This window comes from Ahaetulla prasina, chromosome 12 (assembly GCF_028640845.1).
Source record: "Ahaetulla prasina isolate Xishuangbanna chromosome 12, ASM2864084v1, whole genome shotgun sequence".
Lineage (NCBI taxonomy): Eukaryota > Metazoa > Chordata > Lepidosauria > Squamata > Colubridae > Ahaetulla > Ahaetulla prasina.
Window position 1 is genome coordinate 899068 of NC_080550.1, and position 21581 is coordinate 920648.

Consider the following 21581-nt stretch of genomic DNA (forward strand, 5'->3'; position numbering starts at 1 on the left):
TAAGCCCTGGTGGCAAAGCAAGAGATAGACTGGATTGCAAAATCTTTAAGGCACACATTTGGAAGCTCTCTTTTCCGCCTGATTAGCTGCACAAGAGAACCCCTGGATGGAGCTCCCTCCCCTTCCTCCTCCAGCCTCCCGTTAATTTAGATTTCTCTCCAGAATGTGGCAGCGCACCGGCAGGGGAACTTCTCATCCTCCCAGGATAGTTACAACTGCTATTCTTGAATAAAAGAAGTTCAAAGAGAACCGTCATGTTAAGCCACCGAATTTTAATTTATGTAGAAGCTCTTTTTGTTGCCAATGGTCTGGATCACAATAATGAGTTCTGATCACATTACGTGTGTAAATTAGTAGAGCAAAGCTGGGGTGTTTGTACTAGGAAGGAAGTACAAACTTCCTCCTGCGGAAGGAACGGTGGCCCCAAGGTTCGCTCTGCTTCCCGCTGCTCAGCCTCTTTCTATCCTCCTCCTTGCTTACAACCCCAAGCCCTGTGTGCATATTCACATTTTAGGATCGTAGTTAATAAGACAGACTCAGCATTTGTGGAAAATGTCGTTGCAAGGCCCGTTACCTGGTATGGTGCCACAGCAATCTGGTTTATTTCTTGTTGCAATCAGATTCCCTCCCCCCCTTTCTATTCAGTCAGGTCCGATTCTCAGAAGCTGCTTGAATTAATCCCTGCAGTTTTCTTGGCAAGATTTTGCAGAAGTGATTTGCCATCGGCTCCTTTCTGGGGCTAAGAGAGAGGGACTGGCCTGAGGTCACCCAGCTGGTTTCATGCCCAAGGCAGGACTAGAACTCAGGGTCACCTGCTTCCTAGCCTGATGCCTTCACCAAACTGGTCCTTGCAATAAGATTAACATGAGACAATTAAATGGTGCTCCAGTTGTGACCTGCAGCTCATGAATCGCTGTCCCCGAGGGGCAGATCCAGCTTTTCCTGCTCCAGATTGGAAGCACCACCGTGTTTCACTTTGCTGCCTTCTGGCTTCCTTTGGCGCTGTACACCTGTGGAGGTGACACTCTGCCTGCAGCCCCAACTGCAATTTGGTTTGGGCTAATTGGCATCAATTCTCCCAAGCAGATACTTTGGCCAGACAATGGACATCCTGTGCCTTTGAACAATGCAAAAGCTGGGAAAAGGTTTCTAAAAAGGAGGTTTAGGATGTCACAGCTGCAAGAAGAGACGCCTCCGGATAGAGGTTAGGGGGGCATTTGGCGCAACCCACCACTGGGCATCATCCTGCAGGTGTACGGAAGGTCTGTTTGTCTCAGTGGTGCTGGCATGTGGAGTGGCCACCTAAAGCCTCCATCCTCCATCCTTTTTGCCAGTTCTTAAAGTCTGCAAAACACCCCTAGAGAAGCCAAGCCGCCTGAAGTCCGGCTGTTTCCATACGGGCAGTTTGTCAGTGCAAAGTTGGACACAAAGGACCAAATTGCCCGTTTTGTTTCCATGACTGTGACATAAACCAAGTGGTGCCACAGCTCATGTGCCACGCTGGCCTCCAGTCAGAAATGGCCGTCGGTTTAAACCTGGCTCAAGTTTGCAGTCCGTGATTGTTTCAAGATGTTTATAGGGTTCGATTTTATTTTCCCCCCCAAAAGGACGAGAGGGATCAGAATCTCTTTTTTTATCTCTTTTTTTATTTGGCCGTCTTCCTGGGTACATTTAGGATTTCTCATGCAACCATCAGCAAATGACACATCACAGCAAAAGACAACCACAGGGGACACAGGGGAAAAGGGCCCCCAGACCCGAACTGCTTCGTGCACAGGAGGCGGTTGTGAAATGGACCGAAGCACCTTCGCAACATGGACCAGGTCCTTTGACCTGGCCGTGCCCCTGTGCCACGCCAAGAGGCGGCCTCATCACCATCGGAGCCCTCTCTGCACACAGAAGGGAGGGGCCTAGACAACCAGGGGTGGCAAGGGTTTCTCTGCTGCACCCCACTTTGCCAAGGGGCTGCTGTGGGAAGAGCTGCCGGTGCTGCGGTTCCAAGAGTTGGAACCCTCCAGAGATGGACCTCGGCGCCTCTGTGGAAGGCAGGCTCGGGGCCCATCCTGGGGGTCTTCCCCACCCACTCGATGAAGTTCAGCCCCTTGGGGTGCCTCTGTTTTCTGCCCCCCTGCCCAGAATGCCCCTACTTTATTTACTTCGTTTCCAAGGCGCCCCATTGCAAAGAGGAGGGGCGCTGCTGTTCCCTTGAGCAGTTCAAGGGGTGCGTGTGCTGTAAAACATACAGAAGTTTATTCCCCTGCCTGAGAGAGACCAAAAGGAAGGGCGAAGAGGAGCTTTCTCGGTCTGCGTGGATGTATCTGAACGACAGTGATGAGGGGCAAAGGGCACCCACTTCCCCTCTCGGCCTGCTTCTGCCTCTTTCCTGCCTCTCTCTTTCCTTTGCAATCCTGCTGCCTCTTTGGCATTGTCCAGCTTGGAGCGCCTGCCGCTCACTCTCTATCCCCGTCTGCCCTCCCTCATCTCAGGGCCTTTCCTGGACTTGCTGGCCTCTTGCACAACTTCGCTGTCCTGGTGCCCAAACAGCCGGGGGGTGCAGAAGACGTCCTGCGCTACGCGGTGGAAAGAGAAGCTCTCGGTGGGTCTTGCTTTCTGGAGGACGAGCACAAGGAGGGGAGACGGAGGCAGGTGGGCAGATGGGGTCACTGCGGGTTCACTGCGGCGAGTTCAAAGCAGAGCCAGGGGTGCTCCCTTTGGGGCCACGGGGGGGTAAGGCCTTGGAGCTGTAATATTCGACCACCTGCTTGGGCACCTCTGCCAGCACACACTTGGCCAAGGCGGTGGGCGACGCCTGGAAGACAAAGGGGGCCAAGAGGTCAGCTGGCACCTGCCATCCCTCTGCAGCGCCTGGTGTTTATTCTAGCAGCTTCGTTTGGCAAAAGGACTGCAAGAAGGCAAGAGATTTCAACTGCCAATAAAAGCAGGAAAAGACGCCCAAGGAAAAACCCGACACGGCAATCCAAGGATACATCAAGGCCTCTAAGGTGCACGTCTGAAGTGCAAGGGGCAGGGTAGCCCTGGGGGGCGAAGGGAGGCTGGAGTCAGGGCCCTGGCACCATCTGGGCAGCATCAGGAGAGAAGGGAAGAGCAGAGCAGAGCAGGAAGGCCAGGAGCGGCCTGGTGAAACTGTTCCCAAATGGATCCCCGGGGGAACCTGCAACCCAGTGGATCCAAGGCAACCTTTCTTCATGCGGGAGGTGGCCATGGCTGCAGGGAGGGGGGCGTCTTGCCTGAAGGAGGGGGACTTACATTCTTGAACTCTCGGAAGGGGACAAACTGCACGATGTCCCGCATGACAGGCTCGCCCTTGGGGGAGCGAAGGATCCCATCGTCCCCGTCCAAGATCTGCATGTCGGTAAAGTCGGCGTTGCCCACCCCCACAATGATGATGGACATGGGCAAATAGGAGGCCCGGACGATGGCTTCCCGCGTGTCGGCCATGTCGGTCACCACCCCGTCGGTTAAGATCAGCAGGATGAAGTATTGCTGTGAAAAGAGGGGGCAGGAAATGAGCAGAAGTGGGACGGAAGAAACCTCGCAGGGGACAGTCAGAGGTGCAGACAAAACTCCCTCAAATTCTTTGATGAGCCTCGCAGCCAACGGCCACCAACCGATCTTGTTGGCACACAGAAGGGGCAGCAGCCCTTCCCTCATTCTGGAATTTGGGAGGCCACCTGGAATGATGAGGAAAGACCAGGCTCCACTGCAGCCCCCTCCCCCAAGACAACACCCCTCTCCCCAGGGCTTCCTCCTTCAAAAGAGTGACAGGGGAGGGGTGAATTGCCAGAGAGGGGAACCCGCTTTTCTTCTTGTCTCTCTCTCTCTCTCTGGGTCTTCTCTGACAAGAGCTGCAGGGTTCCTGTGCATGTGCAAAGGGCTGCAATCCCATGAGAGCAGCAGAGGCACAGCGCCAGTTGGCACGAGCCGGAGTGGGTAGTGGGCCTAGCTCTGGAGATATGCTGCCCTCCATGGGGGCTCTGCAAGGGCCCGAGAGGCTTCTGACAACCCCTGAGTTTGGGTGGCTGGAGGTCCTCCAGAAAACCCAGCCTCCGTTCAGGGATTCCATGGGAAAGCAATCCACTCCAATTTGAAATCAGTTCGGGGATTGAAAACCAATCATTGTATTAAATGCCACCGCATTGATCAGGCAATTCATGTGTTCTGTTTTTGTTTTTTAATTCCATTTGCTTTCCTTAATCAAGTTGACTCGACTCAAAATGCCAACGCTGACAGACAATCCAAGAAGGCTGGAGCGGATTCGCTTCCTCCCCAGTGCTCCTTCTCTCCCCTCTCAGGCTCCCCGGCCTTCCTTCTCTGCTCTGCCGGGAGCCCAGCCTCCCTCCCTCCACCCACCCACCCACTCACACCCCAGGCCGTGCAGAGGGACACATCAGTTGCCGCCATTAATTGATAGGATTGGCAGCAAAGCTTTCAGCCACTTAGTGAGCGTGCCAAGAGCTGTCAAGAGCAGGATGAGAAAAGTCTTGCCTGGGTCCTCGCCTACTTGGCACATGTCAATAACAGAGGGAAACAATTGTTCCCACCAATAAAGGAGACTCTTTGTAGCTCAGGGTTGAAACGAGGGGCCCCTGGTGCTCTCTGAGCTTGCTTGTTTTCTTGATCCAAACTAGGAAACTTCCATCAGTTCTGTTACCTCGTTTGGGTCATGAAACAGCCGCAAGAAAGTAAGAAAGCTCAGAGAGCACCAAGGAGCCCTCAGTTTTGTTAAAGCTTCCAGGTCTGTCTGATGCTTTCACGTATGCAGGCAAGGAGCCCAATCCACCACAACAGCCCTGCCTCCCTGGGGGTCTACTTTTCGATCAAGCGGAGGAACAGCTTGCTGGTTGGAAGGTTGGCAACGGTGCTTAAACTTCAGCAAATGTGGGGGACCCGGAGGTCAGAGGAGACTCAAAACCCCCAACCGTCACCCAGAATGTTTCTGCCGACTCCCAGACACTCACCGAAGCTTCCTGGGTCTTTTCTTCGTTCGCGGCTACTTTGGCCACTTTGGAGATGATGGGCGCCACGTTGGTTGGGCCGTAGAGCTGGATCTTGGGCAAGCAGCTCTGATAAGACTCCACCACCCCCTGGATGCCTAGGGAGGAGAGGGGAAGATTCAGAGGGCCCTTCGGTGCAGCACAGGTGGGGAGGGAGGGAGGGGGGTGTCTTTCTAAGTGAAGAGAAAGCTTGAACCAGCCAGGAGCAGAGAAAACAACCTTCCTGCTCCTCCCAAGAAGCCCCCAGGCAGAGATTAGAGGCACTTCTGCAAAGGCTTCTCCCTTCCGGAATCCAGGAGGGTTTGGGCTGTTCTGGGGGAGGCTGGAGAGAAGATGTGCTAATCCAGCCACAGGGCCCAGCGGCCTTTTGGCCTGGCAGGAGCAGGAGAAGCACCAGGGAAAGTGCCAACCAAACAGGCAGAAGGAGCAGAAGCTGACTGTGCCCTCACCTTCACACTCATCGTCCTCGGCACTGAAGTTAATGGCAAAATCATGGGAGACCTGAGGGAGGGAGGGAGGGAGGGAGGGCAGGAAGGAAGGAAGGAAGGAAGGAAGGAAGGTTAATTGTGAAACCTCCTCCAGCCCGTTTCAGAGGCTGCCCTGTTGGCATCGCTTGGTGGATGGAAGCCGTGGCAGTTGCTCTGGTATCCTGGAGGACTCAGAGCTGTCAAAGTGCCAGAGGGATCCTATCACTCAGCCGGTTGGCAAGAGAAGCTGGAGGGAGGTCCTGGCGGTGGCAGGAGGCTGGGGCTGAATGCAGAGATGGCACAAGTGCCAATCTGCCCTGCTTCACTGCTGCTTGATGGGCACATCAACACCCAGAAAGGTTGGTCAGCCAAGTGCTCAGTTCATGGCAGCAAAGCAGCTGAGAAACTTGTGGGACCCCGAGGCTGAACAGCTTGGCTGAGCAGGCCCTCCAAGACCTCCGAAAGGTGCCCCCAAAGTCCCAGTGTTCTTATAAAGGCAAATAAAAGGAAGTACCAGGGCGGGAGGTTCTGGGCAAGAGGCGGGTCCAGCCTCCCACGGGAACACTGGCCAAGCTCCTCCCCAATGGGGCCAGCTGCCTTGGGGACCAGGATGCCTCTGCTCGGCTGACCCCCCCCACCATTGCCTCTGCCCCCCCCCCGGCCTTGTTTCACGCATCTCCCTTGACTTACCTCATAGTTGGGGGGGATCCTTGCCCCAAAGCCCAAGGCAGAGAATTTCTTGTCACTGTGGAGAGGCAGAAACCGGTCACTCTGGCTGCAAAGGGCTTGGGAGCCCCTCACCCAAGCAGCCCCTCTGCTTTCCCCAAGGCCCCCAAAGTGGCTGCTCGTCCTCATGGGGAGCAGCACTCGAACTGGCCAGATTAGAGGGAGCTTCCCCCCTTGAGTGTAACATCCCTTCAGAGCCTGTCAACATCTAGATCCCCCCCGCCCATCCCCCCCCCCCGTGTCACCTGTCGTAGTCTTGGCAAATCTCCCCCACGGCCACCAGGGCCTTCAGGTATTCGTTGGGTTGGTAAGGGTTGATGTAGTGCAGGGAGCAGCTGTTTCGGGGGTCCCCATTGGAGGCTGTGAAGTCAATGGCCACCTGGGGGGAGGGGAGGGAGAAGGAGAGGGGCTCAGAGGCAGGGAGCCAGCAGGGTGGTCTCCCCAGCTTTGAGGCTAAACCAAGGGGGGGCGGACCCTGGCTTCCCCGTCATTTGCCATGGGGTCTGAGATGAGGGGCACAGAAACTGGCCACCCTTGAGAGGTGTAAGATCTGGGAAGGCAGATGAGAACATCCTCAGACCGGTCCCTGCCCCAATTGGGTTGGGGGAGGGAAGAGAAACCGACATCAAGCAACAGGAATAATTCGGCAGAGCCCATTTTTGCCCCTCAGGCCTGAAGTCGCAGTGAAGCAGGAATTGCCAGCGTCTCCCTCCCTCCCTCCCCACCCACTCACCCACCCATCCTTCGTGTGAGGGGCTCTCGTTCCTGGGATGCTGCCCGTCGCATGCCCTCGCCAGCAAAGTGGGCCCGGAGCCAGCAATCTGTTCCTTACCATGTTCTGGAACTGACTCACTCCAGGAAGGAGATGCTCTTTCAAAACGCAATCTGCCGCCTGCTTCTTGTTTTGAAAGAAAGAAATCTGTGCGGAGCTGCCAACGGGGCGCTCCAACCGCATGGCCAGAAGCTGAGGTGACCAAGGAGCTGGCGGGGGCCCAGCCCACCCGGAGGGCCGGCCCAAGACAAAGCCCACTTTTCCAAAGTCTGCAGCCCCTCCCCCGATGCTTAGCCTCTCCCTTGCCAGGGTAAGAAGAGACGGAGTGCCCATCTCTAGACAGCAAAAGGAAGAACTGATAAACAAGCCCCCAGACCCAAAGAAGTGCCCCTCGTTGGAGCAAAAGGGCTGCCCCTGCCTGGCCCTGGCTCTGGAGACCCTTGGCCTGCTCTGGACCAACCGAGGAGCTACTCACCGTGAAGTGGATCTGGCAGCCGCCCATGATGTAGTCCAGGAAGGAGTAAACCCTGTGGATCTTCCAGAGAATCGGGGCATCAGCCAGAAGCACAGCGGGATGAAAGCTGCTTCCTGCCAACCCAGCTCTGTGCCCAACCCAGGGCAACAGATCTGCAGCCCGGCGGGGTGGGCAGAATTACAAGGAGGGGGCCAGGCCTGCTGCAACCCACAGGGGGGATGGAGGGGGCAAAAGCCTGTTTGGGTTACCAATATTCATAACAGAGCCATAACCCACCCCTCTGCAGCCCAGATTGCCCCCAGCTCAGCCCCAATGCACCCCCACTGATGATGAGGGGCCGGCCACTTACCTTCAGGTCCAGGAGAATGACCACACCCGAATTTCGGTAGTTCCGCTTCTTCAGTTTGTACTTGGGATTCATGCAGTCCCACTGGATCTGATGGGGGAGGGGCGAAAGGGATCTCTTTTTATTCCTGCTGGGCAATTCAGGTCTGGGCAGAGACCAGCCCCATCCAGCCCCTGTGGATGGCTGCTTTCTCTGCAGGAAGCCCCCTCCCCAGCTGTGAAGCTCCCCGGGGGGGGGGAGGGGCTGCCTGGCGGCCTCCCTGAGCACCAACCTTGTTGCCGCCTGTGGCTTTCTGCATCTCCTCGAAAGTGGTGTAGAACTCCCCGATGAAGTCATGCTTCCCTCGGGAGTCATAGTCGAAGACGACACACTGCACACAAGAGACGGCCCTTCAGGACCCCTGTGGATGGGGCCCTTTCTTCCCAGGCCTCCTCATCCCTCCCCCTCCCCCAGGAGCAGAGGGTGCCGGCCTGGCATCCTCGAGGCCCCAAGGCAGCAATGCACGGCTGGTCTCAGAAGGGGGTACGGGAGGCGGGAGGCGGCATCTCAGAGACCTCCACCCTCTGCAAGCCTTTCTTGTAGCCTGCTGGGGGCGCTGCTGAAGTTTCAGCCTGAGCAGCTGGGGTTGGCTGAGGGCATCAGCAGGTGGCCCTTTGCCCCCCCCCCAAAAACCCCTCACCCTCAGCTTCCGCTTCTCTTCACAGCTGCAGAGGGAGTTCAGGGACACTTTGAAGGGCTCCCAAATGGGGCTAAGGTTGTTCTTGACAAACTGCAAAGCAGAGGGACAGGGTCTCAAAAGGCAGCCTTTGGGGGGGGGGGCAAGGGGGCCTGAAGGTTTCCTAGTCAGAGCCCAACAAATGCCTCTCTCTGCTTCTTGAACCCCTCTGGCTGATCTGAAGGGCAGGGAGCGAGGAGTGAGGGGACAGCAGGTCGTAGAAGGAGGGCCTGGCAACCCCAAGGGAATTGCTGCACTGCGCTGGAGCAGGTCTCTTCGGGGGTTCCTGGGACCCAGCACCTCCTTTCTTTCCCCAAGAGGACCGGAAGCTTATAATGAAAAGTAGGTTCTCTCCTCTCTGTCCAGGGGTGTTGGGAATTCATCCTTTGGATCCTAGGAGGGGAGTCTTACCTCAGTCCGGTGTACCAGCTGCTCACTTCCATCATCATTGATCCGGTAGATTTCCAGAAAGGGATCTGATTTACTGAAAAGATCCTGGGGAGACAGGGTTAACCTGTTATCAACGGGTGGCTCTTCTCCTGCTCTTTCTAGGGTTCTGGGGTGCAAACCGCATGATGCAACCTGTGGCAAGGTCCCCCTGAGTTATGTCCTGCCATCATTTCATTGGCCCGAAGGCTTCTTGCAGGGGTGAGAGGGCTGGCCAAACCTGGGGAGTTTTGCTCATCCCCACCTGGATCTGTTCTTCTTTGGGCATCTGAAGACCCCTCCCCACTTTATTGGATGGTTGGGAAAATGAAGGGGGTGAGTGGGGGTGGGGTCCCCTAAACCCCACCCCACCCTGGAAAGAAAGAGGGCAGCACTTTGTCTTGCATGCAGGCTGGCTGGCAGAGAAGAGTGAACCCCCGTCCCACGGGGGTGGTGGGCGGGGGGGGCGGGATGCAGAAGCCCCTTCCCCACTGACAGACCCCATCCAGCAAGTTCTCCAGCATTCCTTCCTCTCGCTTCCTGCTCCATCTGTTCAACTTTTAAATATCCTTTTTCATTTTTTAAAAAAGGCATTCATATTCAATTTCACAGCTTTGATGCCAGCCTGATTTATCTCTGACACGTAAGATGACGAATTTGCATGGATGGCTCTGATTACAGGCACACAGGCGCACACACATACACACACACAGCCCATTTGCTAGATGTTCACTCATGTCCTCAGTTTTTCATTCCTAATAAAAACTGCTGCTCAACCTGCACCTTTTCCCCTTTAGCTCCTGAGCAGATGGTAGAAGGCAGAGGGCTGAGCAGCTGTTTCAGTCTCCTCCCCAAACTGAGCCCTACCTGCTCTGGGGGGAGGGGGGGAGAACGGGGACTGGACTCTGGTGGTGGGGTGGGCGTGTGGGCTATACTGGCACTCACCTGTCCAGACCAATTTATCCCCCATTGCCTGTCTGAATGCCCCGCCCTCCTGCAGCATCCCAATTCCTTTCTTCCCTTGCCTGCCCCTCTCAAGCCCATGTGGCCACAGTGACCCTCCCCAGGATGATCTCCCCCTAAGGAGAAGAGCACAGCCCCCCCACCCCTCCCCCACCTTGTCATCCAACTTCTTTGCCCGAAAGAAGAGCTCCACAAAGCCATTGTCTCCAGAAATCTCTTCCGAGGTCACCTGTTAAGAGGATCAAGAGAAGCCCCTTCAGAAGCCGGGTCTGTGGGTCAGGGGGTCCTCCCAGCCTCCGCTTCCAACCTGCCGCGGGGTGGGGGCCAGAAGGGGGCACTCACTGTGATGGTGGACTTGCCGGCAGATTTCCCATACTTGAGAAAGAGCGGTTTGCTCACCCGCTTTTGAGCCACAATCTGGAAGGAGGAGCAGAAAGGTGGGCAGACAGGAGAAGGGCAGGGTTGGGCCCACTGAGGAGAGCCTTTCCCCACAGCCGCTGCTCCAATCTAGCAAGCTGGGGCCCCTGCCCAGCGGAGAAAGGGGCACTCTAAGCCTTGTGGTGGGGGCAGGGGTCTTCAGCCTTGGGGGGCTCTCCTGCCGGCCAACCTGCTGCCTGCTGGGAGCGATCCCAGACTCTCGCTCTCCACGAGGCGCAGTGGGCTGTAGGGTAGGGCAGTCTCTTCCGAGGGGCTCCTTCGCAGATTAGCCCCCCATCCGTGGCACTAACTGGTGAGGCCTTGGCGTGCAGAGTCCAAGAGCCCCAGCAACCTCCCCCTTCCCCCCACCGCCTTACCTGCCCCACCGTGCACTCCATGCCTCCCAGGAAGTCGTCATCGTGGGTGCCCAGGCCGCCGTGCCCGTGGATGTCATAGACTTCGAAGCGCAGCTTCTGCACCTCCTCAAAGTAATAGTCCACCATGAACACCTTGGCGAAAACGGGGTTCAGGTTGCTTCTGATGACCTCGGACCTGTCCACCTGGAGGCAGAGAGAGGCGGCGTCACCCCGAGACCCCCAAGCCCAGAAGGCTTAGCCTGGCAGAGAGATGGAGAAAATACAGAGCCCCGACCCTTCCCCGCTGCCCTTGCAAATGGCGGGCTCGGAGCCCCCGCCGTCTTCTGCGCTTTCCTCCCCCCGAAGGAACCAGAGCAGCGGGGGGTGGGGGTGGGGGCGGCACAGCCTGGTCCGGCTGATCTTGGCCAGGGGAGCGCCCGAAAGCAGGCCCCGGGAAGGGGCGCTGCGCTTGGGGTGCCAGGGGCGGGGCCGAGGCGGCTCCCTTCCCGGGCCCAGATGATTTCAACCTCCGGTTGCGGGTCCGGAGCGCTCAGCCCGCTTTGCCCCAAAGGGGCGCTTCTCGGCTGCGCCTTCCGAGCCTGGGCAGGGGCTCCCGGCGGGGCCCTTGGCCTGTTGGCTGCCCCGGTGATGCTCCAGAGGAAAAACACACGGAGTGCGGGGCTCCCACGCAGCCACATGAAGGAGCCTCGGCTGCACCTGATGAGAAGCCGAAGAAAAGGAACCAGAGCCGAAGAAGCCGGCACGGAGAGCGCGCTCTGCCCCCCACCCCCGCTTTGCCTCTCGCTTCTTCGCACGGGGCCCCATCACGTCTCCCTTCCTCTCCCTCCCGAAAGTGGGCTCGGCCATCCCGTGACCTCCTGCTGGGAAAGAAGGAAAACTTTGCCTAAACTTTCGGGGAACGGAGCCTTCCGGGAGAGCGGAATGCAATTGAGATGCTAATGAGCGCCTCCCGGGCGCCGATTCCAGGTTCGAAGGAAGGCTTGGTGGGTGGGGGAGGAGCGAGCTGCTCGGCAGAGGCTGCTGCTCTCGCTCACCTGTCCACACCGGCGACTTGGCGGGGTGGGGAGGATGGCTGAAGATGAGCAGGCAGGCCCCTGGTTACCCCTCCCTCTCTCCAGAGGCAGCTGAAAATGTTGCTTGGATCTTTGGGCTCAGGCCACCTCCCCACTCGTGGGGGGGGAGCTCCAAGGGCCCCCGGCCAGGGGCACTCTGGTGGAAAATCAGGCCTGCTTATCCAGGAGAGGCTGGGGAAGGATTGGGCCTTTCTTGTGGAAGGAGACGGATTGGAGGACAGGTGAGTCTCTCCTGGACCTGCAGCTGGAGGAGCCTCTAGCAGTGGTCTGGGCCAGGGATCTTGCAAGGCCAGTTAGGGACAGCAACTGGACACCCTCCAGCTCCTGCAATGGCAGATAGTCAAACCCAACCTGCATCCCTTTTTCCCCCGGCTCTTCAGGGGAGAAGCTGCCTTCTGAGGGACCACGTAGCTCCTGGCTCAGGTAGCAGCTTCTGCCAAAGGCCATTTTCACTTCCAGGCGTTTAAGTTAGTGCTGACTTTGTTCTCACTAAGCAAGTCATCAGTCATGCTGCTTTTCAGAAAGGAAATCAGATTTCGTGTCTGATATAACTTTATGAAGGTTCAGTGCCTGGACCTGCCTGGTTTTCTATTTTCTGCCCATCTTTTGTATCCAAGGGAGTGCCAGCTCCCTCTCATCAGCACCCAGGCCAGCTCATTCATCCCTAACTGGTCCTGGGAAATTATCGATGCCTCATCACTGTCATGGCAGAAGCTACGAAGAGTCCAGTCCGGATGCATCTTAAATACAGGCCAATTTGCCCTGGCAGGAGATGCCCTGGCTCAGCGCCAGAAAGATTTTGGCTAAAGAAAATGTGCTAATTGTTAAGATGCTGGAGGCCAAGGAGCCTTTTGCTGCTAAAAGCCTGTGGAAGCTGAGCAGGTAGAAGACTTTTCTCAAGAGCCAGAGAGGGTCCAGCTTTCTCTTTCTTTTTCATAGAGCAGCACAAACACACGCTTTCCTTCTGCTCCTCCCTCTAGTTCTGGGCAGCTTTCTTGGGTTAAGACAAAAGTTCTCTCGGGAGATGAAAAGCTTTGGATGTGGTTACTTGGATTGGAAGGGAAAATTTTATTCTATGTTTGGTTTATGTATAACAATACCTTGTGATTGACCCGGGAAGCCCGGGGGGGGGGGGGTTTGGGAGGGAGGGGGGAAAAAAGGGGGGAAAATGTTTTTGTTTTTTAAAACTCTTTCAATAAAAAAAAAAAAGTTCTCTCCAGGCTGAGAATACCCATTTTCTGGTGTGTGTGTGGGGGGGTGTCTTTCAAGCACACACATTTACCCATGCCTCCCCCACCCACAGAGGTACCCTCACTCTTTATCTGCATCAGGCCACAAGATGGGTCACGCCAAGCTTCCGTTGCCCCCGTGGATAACAAAGCAGAGCTGTCCATTTGCTTCTGGTCAGTTTGGGGTTTGGTGTGCCAAGCAAGGGGGGGGTGTCACGTCGTAGCAATTGATTCCCCCAAAGCCCCTTTCTCTATCCCTCCCCAAACATCTTCCCAAGGAGTGGGAGGTTTGTTAATTAGATCCACTGTCAGAGATAATCTTCTCAAAGTAAGCTGTGGAGCTCATCTTCAGCGGAGGCTTAATCCATCTCATCATGACCCATATGTTGGATGCAGCAAATTGCGATCCGGAAGGGACAGTCAGTTCCCTTGGGAAGCCTTCAGTGGGTGGATCAAAGCCCAGATTTGGGGGGGGGGGCGGTGGCAGAGGAGCCTGGGTGGCATGATTTCAAGGACCGTCAGGCACTGGAAGGACCATGTCCTGTGCTGGGATTGTTGCGGGCAGGGTTATGGCAGGCAGGAAGCCCCCTTGATTGGGCTGAGCCTCTGAGATGACCGACTGACGGATTAATTGATCAATCAAATGTGTGTAAGTGCCCCTCTCACCAAGAGCAGCTCTGGGCTCTTTAGAGGTATTGACAAAGATGCAGGTGACGAGACCAAAGATTTGGCTGCCCAGGGACCCCCCGCCCCCAGCAGCTGGACAAGGCCACAAATATTCTCATCTTCAAGAGAGCCACAGGTACACCGAGCTGCTCACTGCAGCTGCATCCCTTTCCAGTGACTCACGGAGCCCGGCAGACCTATTGCCCCGTCGCTCTGGGCTCTCGTGATTTCTAAATAATGCCGAGCATGAAATGGTAACTTTATCAATGTCAGGCCACGCAGCCCTTCGGGACATCAGCCAAAGTGATTTTCCGTGGCTGTTAACATGGGCAAAGACAGCTGGCTGCCCTGAAAGCAGAGCAATATTTCAGTATTGATTTTTTGCTTCACGCTCCAAGCCTCCTTCTCCATCCCTTTCACAAAGCAGAGGAGTCTTAAGCTGACTGATCCACCTGCAAGGCAACCTGGATCTGCCCCTGGGCAGGATGGCTTAAACGGCCCCCCCAGCTTGAGACCAGACCACCCCCCCACCCTGATTATCTGGGTTGCCCATAGCAGGGTTTCTCTGGAGGCTTTGAGATCTGCAGCTGGAGGGGGGAGCTGGGCTCTCTCTGCAGGCCAAGGGAGGTGCTGCTCCCCCCTCCCCAGAAGCTCCTTTGAAGGCCAGCTGTCTGTCTTGTTTCTGAACATCCAACCGGCCCTTCCTCCTCTCAGCTTCACTGTGGTTTCTGAACAAAGCAACAGGCAATCAGCACTTGCTTCAGAGGAGAGCTGGCTAGATGAAAGAGACGGATCGTGCAAAGCCTTGCTGCCAATTAAATGGGTACATGTGATATCTACTCAAGGGCCCGAGGATCTGGTGGGACCTGGGATTGAGGGATGAGCTGCTCACCAAGATTGGCAGTGCTAAAGAAATAAGGCCGCCTTTGGTGGAAACTTTAGTCTGAATGCCTACGGACAGGCAAGAGAGGCTCTTTCCCTGTCTCCTTTCTAGGGTGCTGAATGCCAGAAATCCGGGCTCCCCTCCGCTTTCCTTTCGCCACATGGAGGGGGGCACTCTGTCCTCGGGACACAGTCTGGGCAAGTGATTCAAACTCAGAGGAGGGAGGAGAAATGGAACTAAATCAGAGGCCTGAGCAATAACAGCTGAATGGGGAGGGGGAGGCAGAGGATTCTGGAGCCCAATCTCAGGAGGAGCATGGAACCTGGAGGGGGGGGCGGCCCTTCGAGAAGCTCATCAGCCTCAAGGCTCACCTGGGGCCGTGCAATTAACAGCCAAACAGCAAGAGCCAGGTCATTAACGCTCAGGTAGCCATTTTGGCTGTTTCAGCCATTCACCTACCTCACCATACATTTCACTGCAGCCCTGCAAAGGAAGATGGTGTGTGGATCACCTGTTGGAGCTTCTGCTGACTTCTCAGGTGACGCAGGCAGGTTTGCTCTGCTGGGCTTTGGCTTCAGTGCCAGAGCAGCCACAAAAGGCGGTTTACTTTTGGGTTCCCTTGAAGCGCGTTTGAAAGTCCCTTTCCCTACGCTGGCAAAAAGCATCCGAGCGACGGGGCTCGCTGCTCCCCCAGGGGAGGGCAGCAGAATATGTGCCCCAACAGGGAGCCGAAATGGTGGACCGGCCCTGCTCAGCCTCTGCACCGCAGCAGCCCCCTTTCACATGCAAGCGCCGTTGCTGACTCTGTGCTCCGCACTGTCACCGAGAGACAGAGGCCCTGCCTGCCTGCATGGCCTCTGCCGGACCTTTCAGATGGGGAGCCCCATAGAAAGGACAGGCCCAGCTGGGGTGGTGGGTGGGGAGAGGCTTTTCAGCTTGTCTCCTGGCCCGCCCAGCTTAGCACAGGTTGCCAGCACCTGTTGCCTGGGAGCCTCAAGCAGAGGGGGAGGGAAACCTTCAGATCTAAGGAGTGTTTGGAGCTGCAGGCAATTAACCCCGAAGGCTGGAAAAAGGAGCCATGTGCCAGAAAGCGAGAGGAGAATCGCGGGCAGACTGGGGCAACCAGCAGGCCTGGCAGAGCCCTCCTGCCGCTGCCACAAGCACAAAGGCAGGGGGCTCCAGACAGAGTGGAGCAACAAGGCCAATGGGACAGGGGGGATTGCCTACCTGTGCCCAGATTTAGGGGGGGGATCACCATGGCTTGGGGAGCTCATTTCGGGAGCTGTGCCAAGGTAGCATAGGGAGGGCAGGTACCCAGTGGCTGGATCAGACCACTTTGTGCTGTGAATGGGCCTCTGTCCATTCCTGCTGACTGGAATTTGTGGCTTGATTTGGGTGTCCCCCCCCGAAATTATTTAGAGCAATACCGTCTCTTGCTTGGACAGCTGATGGGAATGGTGTTTTTGTGCACCAGGGAGTTTCGGTCGGCAAACTTTAATGTCATTAGGAAGCCCCTGTTCACTTCCAGGCAAGAAATGCCCACGGCCCCCACAGGCTGCCAGGCATTTAGCAAACTCTGCAGTGCACATAGGTGCCTCTGGTGCGGCTCGTTAAACTAGGATTTGAGTGGTATCTGATGATAGCTAAGCCTCCTTTCCAGTGACTGCCGTACTGGCTTCGTTCTTGGATTATCTGTTTTGACTTGATGAGCTGAACATGGATAGAGATCTTACAAGTAAGCCAGGCTGCCACTAAACAGGGAATGTTCTTCCTGCCATAGGGCTCCAGGGCCAAAGAGCCTGAAGCTGGGGCCAGAGTACGGATTCCCCTCTTTGAGTAGATTTTCCAGCAAATTCAGCCACTCTGGGGACTGGAGGAGGAAGATGGACACAGGAGATACGCTTGCCCTGCACAAACCCTGGTTCAAATAATTGGCTTTGGCCCCCTGCAGGTGAGAGGAACTCAAGGCCCAGGCAGAAGGTGAGCACCTGGGGATCATGCCAGAAACAAAGGGAAGCAATGGGGTCTTTGAGCTTGTGGCAAGAACCTTTGCTTCCACCCAAGTCTCTGATGTAGGAATTTATGCAGGATTCTCGAGCCTTGGAGAAGGAGCTTTAGCGAGGGGGTTGGGGGGCAACTCCATCCAGTTCGCAGCCAGCAACAGCAGCAGAAACGAGAGTCCAGCTCTCATAAGTGCAGAGATGGAGTGATTCCAAGGAAGCCTTCCGCCCCATCAGCCTCAAGGAATTGCTGCATCGCTTCGGTGCATTTCATCAGGGACGGCTACTTTGGGGCCTCGCGAGGGCCAAACAGACTTGACATGCAGCCTAACTACAGGTCTCAAGCTAACTGTGGCTTCCACCATGGTTGGAGGAACCAGAGAATGGGAAGCTGGAAAGGCCCAAGAGCTCCTGCTCGGCCAGATAGAGCCACCTCTGCATCTGATCCTTTTGGGCTTCCGCTTTGGCACTCCAGCCTATTAAACAGCAATCAACCCTTAGCAGCTAATCCCTCCCAGTGACCCCAAGAGGGGAGCCAAGCCGCCTTCAGGGGGGAAGGCAAAACTCTCAGAGCAGCTAGTCAAGTTGCAAAGCTCACTCGGTTCATCTGGCTTAGTCCATTAACAGGAAGAGATTGCAGGAAGTGAGTTGGGCAGATCCCTTAAATACTTTGATGCATGTGCTACTAAGTGTGAAGGCCTTACGCATCCTCCTACAAGACCCTTCTTTGTGCTCTTTGGTGGAAGCAGGCAGTTGGTCTGTGCCCTGTTCTCCTTCTCTGCCCCTCTGGCCCTAGACCTGCTCTTGCCCACAGAGCAAGATTTCCTGAGCATTACGGACCCCAGTTCTCAGGTCTTCCTTTAAAGGAAGAAACAAACCAGCATCCTCACGCACATGTATGTTTTACTAGGCTATAAACTGCCCTGAGTCCCTTGGGAGATGGGGCGGTATAAAAATATGATTAAATAAATAAATAAATAAATAAATAAATAAATAAATAAATAAATAAGCCCAAAGAGACTCAACCCAACATCCGAACGAAAGGCATCCAAGTCCTTTTGCTGGACTTAAAGCCTGGCCCCAAAAAACAGACAGCTGGAAAGATCTCAGACTCAGCCTATCCCTAGAAGATGCTTGGATTTCAGAAAGTCTCCCGCAGGTGTCCCTAAAAGGCAGGGTGACCATCTCCAGAGTCCTTCACCAGGGGGCAGGGCTGGTCAATGGGAATGCAACAAACCTGCCCCTGGTTTGTGGGGAGAAAGGGGGGCCCGGAGCAGACCTTCCTAATCGGCTAAAAGATCGGGCACAGCCTTTGAGCAGCTTGGAATGACTTCGCTGCTTCTGGGGATGAGAACTTCCATCGGGCAGACTGGAAGGACCCTGAGCTGGGAAGCTGCTTGAAAGGACAGAGGGAAGATGGGGGAGCCCAGAAGGACAGAGAGCCGCTGCTGGGACTTTAGCAGCAGGGGTCTCCCCTTGATGGTCCTGCCCAGCTTGCTCTCCTTCTAGACCCGTCTCAAGCCGCCCCCCTGCTTCCTTTCCACCCTCCCTGCAGCCGCTCCCCACCTACCTCGACCCACTGTCCTTGGGACTGCATGAGGAGGACGACGCAGGGGTCCGATTTGTTGAGGGTGTCCCGGTCAAGGAGGTGCTTGCAGCAGACGCGGAGCTCCACCTTGGAGACGACCCCCAGGTTGGCCTGGGACGCCGGGTCCAGGATTTCGTTCATTCTGGCTGGGAGCAGGGCTGGAGTCTGGGGAGAGCTGGCTGCACAGCAGGCGACTGAGGCCCAGCCCAAGACCACTGAGTGAGCAAGCAGTGAGGCTGGCAGCAGCGGAGCCTGATGACACTCAGTGGCTGGTGGCTCAGAGCATTCCCAAGTGCCAAATGCCCGCTTCCTCGGTCTGCGCTGGTGCCTGCTGGGGCGTTGCCAAATGAGGCTAATGAAGAGGTTTTCTCAAAGCAAGTTAAACAGCGGTGCTTCTTCTTCTTCCTTTCCCTGATGTTGCTCCCACTCAGCTCTGTTGCTGCTGGCACCTGGTTGCAACTGTGCCTGGCTTCTGAAGAAATTGGGTCTGGGGGTGGGGACCCCTCGATCTTCTGGCCTCCAAAGAAGTGAAGACAGGGAAAGGAGAGACCCCACTTTCACTTCCCCAACAGCAGAAGCTGCTCTTGCTTGCAGCGTCCTGGGTTGTGAGGCTTCCCACTCGGCGGAACCAGCAGAAGAGGGGCCTACCACGCTGAGACGCCCACGTGCGCTGCCTCTGGAGAGAAAGCAGCTTCCCACTGAGCCTCCCTGCTCCTTTGTGGAAGGGCCGTCCTGGCCAGGAAGAGGGTGGCCTGCAGGTACCAGAAGAAAGACAGGGAAATGAAGGGGCAGCCCACAATCTTGCAGTCGCCCTCAACACACGCCCGCAACTGTCCTTTGGGGGTGACCCAGTGACTGCATCCTGCCACCCACTGGGCACCTGGGCAAAGAAGCCGCCTATAGAAGCTGGTTTGGCTAACCGAGAGCCCGGATTGTGCCAGAAATGGTAGAACGGAAGTGTCAGATCCTGCTAACCTTTAGCTGCTCCTCAGCAAAAGGGACAAGAATCCTTCCACCAATCCAAATGCAGCCAGAATCCTGACATATCTGCACTTCACAGGAATGGCAAAACCCAAAGACTTCAGTACTACGGCCAATGCACACACCTGGATGTGCTGCTGGTCAGTAGCTTGTCAGGAGGTTTGTCCAGGGCAGACAGGCAGCCCTTCTTGGGTCAGGAGAGTCTGCCTTTCCCCCCACCCCCCACCTTGGAGAGGCTGAAGAGCAACTGCAGTGATGGCTGCCTTCCTCTCCCTGCCCGCTTTTCTCCCTTGTCTCTGGATAACCTAAGCCCAAGAGGAAGGTCTATGTGCCTTGCTCTCGAAACAGGATGCGGCTGCCGAGAGGGGGACACGGCAGGGAACCCCACTGCTCAGGTGGAACAAACCTGAGAGCTGGTGATGCCCAGGGCTTGCCCTGGAGATCAGAAGTCAAGGCCCAGAGCCCACCATGAGCAGCCCCCAGCTGGACTCTACAACAACCCTCATTCCACTTATCTCCACACATCTCTGCCTGATTGCCACCTGGCCCATTCTGACCTGAGCATGAGGAGGGCCTTGTGCACAATCCCGGCTCCTTCCCGTGGAGGACTGCAAGCGGTCTGGGCCTGGACCGGTGGGAGATCCCTGTGACAAGAGGTCTTTGCAAGGCACTTCTGGCACAGCAAGCATGGCAGTTCCAGGAAGGGAAGGGGATCCCCTGGGTAGAAGGGCAGGGGGCTCTTCCTCTAATTGGTGCCTGGCCTTGTCAGGGGCTCGAGGTGGACGACTGTCGTCCTCATGTCCCTTCGTCCCTCTGGCCTTCCCGGGAATTGTGGACACTATGTTCCACACATTTGGAAAGAAACTGGATGGATCTTTTGCTGAGTCCCACAAAGTGACGTCATCAAATCATCCACCAGCACATTCGTGATCATGCATGTGCTCTGCTCCAAAGTAGCACATCCCCATATGTGGCGTTTTAATCAAACAAAACAGGTTAAGACTCACTAAGGAAAGGGGCAGGAAAGCAAGTTATGAACTACACTTTGGCACTGAATTTCCACAACACACTAGCCATGACCACTGAATCCAGGTTTGGTATTTACAAAGTATGACAACTTATCATCTAAGCAATCCGGCTGGGCTCAGCCAACAGAGTAAAGGCCCCAACCAAGCTTAAAACCAAATTATCCTCTGCCCTCGCTGCTCCTGTGCTGATCAAACTGGGCCCATGGTAGAAATGCAGCCTCTCCATCTCAGAGCCTTCAGGAGCGCCATTCCCACACCAGCCTCTTTTCCCTGACAAGAATCCTTCCACACAACCAAATAACATCCAGACAACTTCTGGGCAGACCAGGTCTCCGTGATCACCCTGGGCTGCTTCTGGAGAGACCAGCCTTTCCGCTTTTTTGAGATGTGCCCCTCCCTGAGATGTGCTACCAGGAAGACTGGTAGCCAAGGCTGCTGCACCACAGGCTACCCTGGGAACCACCAGATGCGCGGGCTTCAGTCTTGGGGCTGTAGGGGGACCCCAATGTGCTGCCTTTGGCCAGCGCAGGAACCCAAGGGTCGATGGCTCCCTGTCCGGAACCTGCATTGCCGGAACCAAATCCCGGTGCTGCCAGCCCACAGCGCAGCCAACTGGTTTCGGATGGGCGCTGACGCCCGCCATCCTCGGCCGCCCGGTGCCGCTCCTGCCGCAGCTTTGAGACGAGGAGCCCAGCCACCTTCCGCCTCTCCTGCCGCCGCTGCGCCCGCAGCCCAGTCTGCTACCGAGCCCGGCACTTCGGAGAGAGCGGAGCGTGGGGCGCCCTCCGGCCGCCGCCTGAAAGTTCCGGGCGGGAGAGGGAGGGAAGCCGCCCCCAGTTCCCCGCTGCCTCCACCGGGCTCACCGCTTCTGTAGCCGGCTGGAGAGTCGGGCGCGGAGCCGCCGCTTGCCAGCCTGGCTGCGCCCGAGACTCTCCGTTGCGCGCGGCGGCGTTAACCCGTTGGCAGTCTGGCTAGCCACGGGGGCCGGGTGGGAGCCTCTCCCTGCTCGGGGCCGGTGCGGGGCTTGGGGGGCAGCCCGCGTTCGCCCCCCTGGATCCCGCCATGCGCTGCCTTCCGCGCAGAGCCCTGCGCTCTCACCAGATGCAGCTGCGCGGCTTCGCCGACGTTTTGGAGCCCGTCCATCCGCTCCTTCGCGGGCTGGCCGGGGGTTCCGGCGCCGCCCGGGGAGACGCCGCTTCGCGCTCCAGGCGCCCCGGTTCCGCCGCTACCTCTCCTCGACCGTGCACGTTTGGGAGGCGGAGCGGCGCCGGAGGTGCGTTGGCGGCTCCGAGCCTTTCCTGGAGCGCTCCGGGCGACCCCCGCGCGCCCCTCTCGACGGCCGGGCTGGGAACCCGAGCGAAGGCGCGGTTAGGGCATGCGCCGCCCTTCCCGGGCAGCACAGTGCAGTGCCAAGGCAAAGGCGCTGCCCCCCTG

The 21581-nt window shown here is 56.7% G+C and overlaps 1 protein-coding gene across 7 annotated transcripts; it reads right to left on the reverse strand.

Annotated features, from left to right (window-relative positions):
• Positions 1 to 1635: 1635 nt before the first annotated feature.
• Positions 1636 to 21400, reverse strand: CPNE7 (copine 7). 7 transcript variants are annotated; one of them, XM_058155124.1, is made up of 17 exons: positions 21246 to 21400; positions 18121 to 18890; positions 10700 to 10882; positions 10248 to 10322; positions 10060 to 10134; positions 8928 to 9011; positions 8481 to 8570; positions 8073 to 8171; positions 7805 to 7891; positions 7456 to 7515; positions 7041 to 7106; positions 6454 to 6587; positions 6173 to 6227; positions 5465 to 5516; positions 4980 to 5113; positions 3268 to 3504; positions 1636 to 2809 (listed from the first exon to the last, which is right to left on the reverse strand). In XM_058155124.1, exons 2-17 carry the CDS (start codon positions 18277 to 18279, stop codon positions 2672 to 2674), a joined length of 1728 nt encoding a protein of 575 aa, XP_058011107.1. In that variant the 5' UTR covers positions 18280 to 18890; positions 21246 to 21400; the 3' UTR covers positions 1636 to 2671. The 7 variants fall into 7 exon arrangements, with proteins under 7 accessions (XP_058011107.1, XP_058011111.1, XP_058011108.1 ...); XM_058155128.1 differs by lacking the exon at positions 7041 to 7106 and having other exon boundaries at positions 21246 to 21395; XM_058155125.1 differs by lacking the exons at positions 18121 to 18890; positions 21246 to 21400 and adding an exon at positions 11396 to 11536.
• Between the last annotated feature and the right edge of the window lie 181 nt (positions 21401 to 21581).

Coding starts and splice junctions, on each gene's coding strand:
- CPNE7 (XM_058155121.1), bottom strand. CDS start 11,376: ATGTGGCTGCGTGGGAGCCCCGCACTCCGTGTGTTTTTCCTCTGGAGC. Junction 7,516..7,804: donor TCATTCTCCTGGACCTGAAG/GTAAGTGGCCGG, acceptor ATTCTCTGGAAG/ATCCACAGGGTTTACTCCTT. Junction 6,588..7,040: donor TGAGTCAGTTCCAGAACATG/GTAAGGAACAGA, acceptor CCCTCCCCCCAG/GTGGCCATTGACTTCACAGC.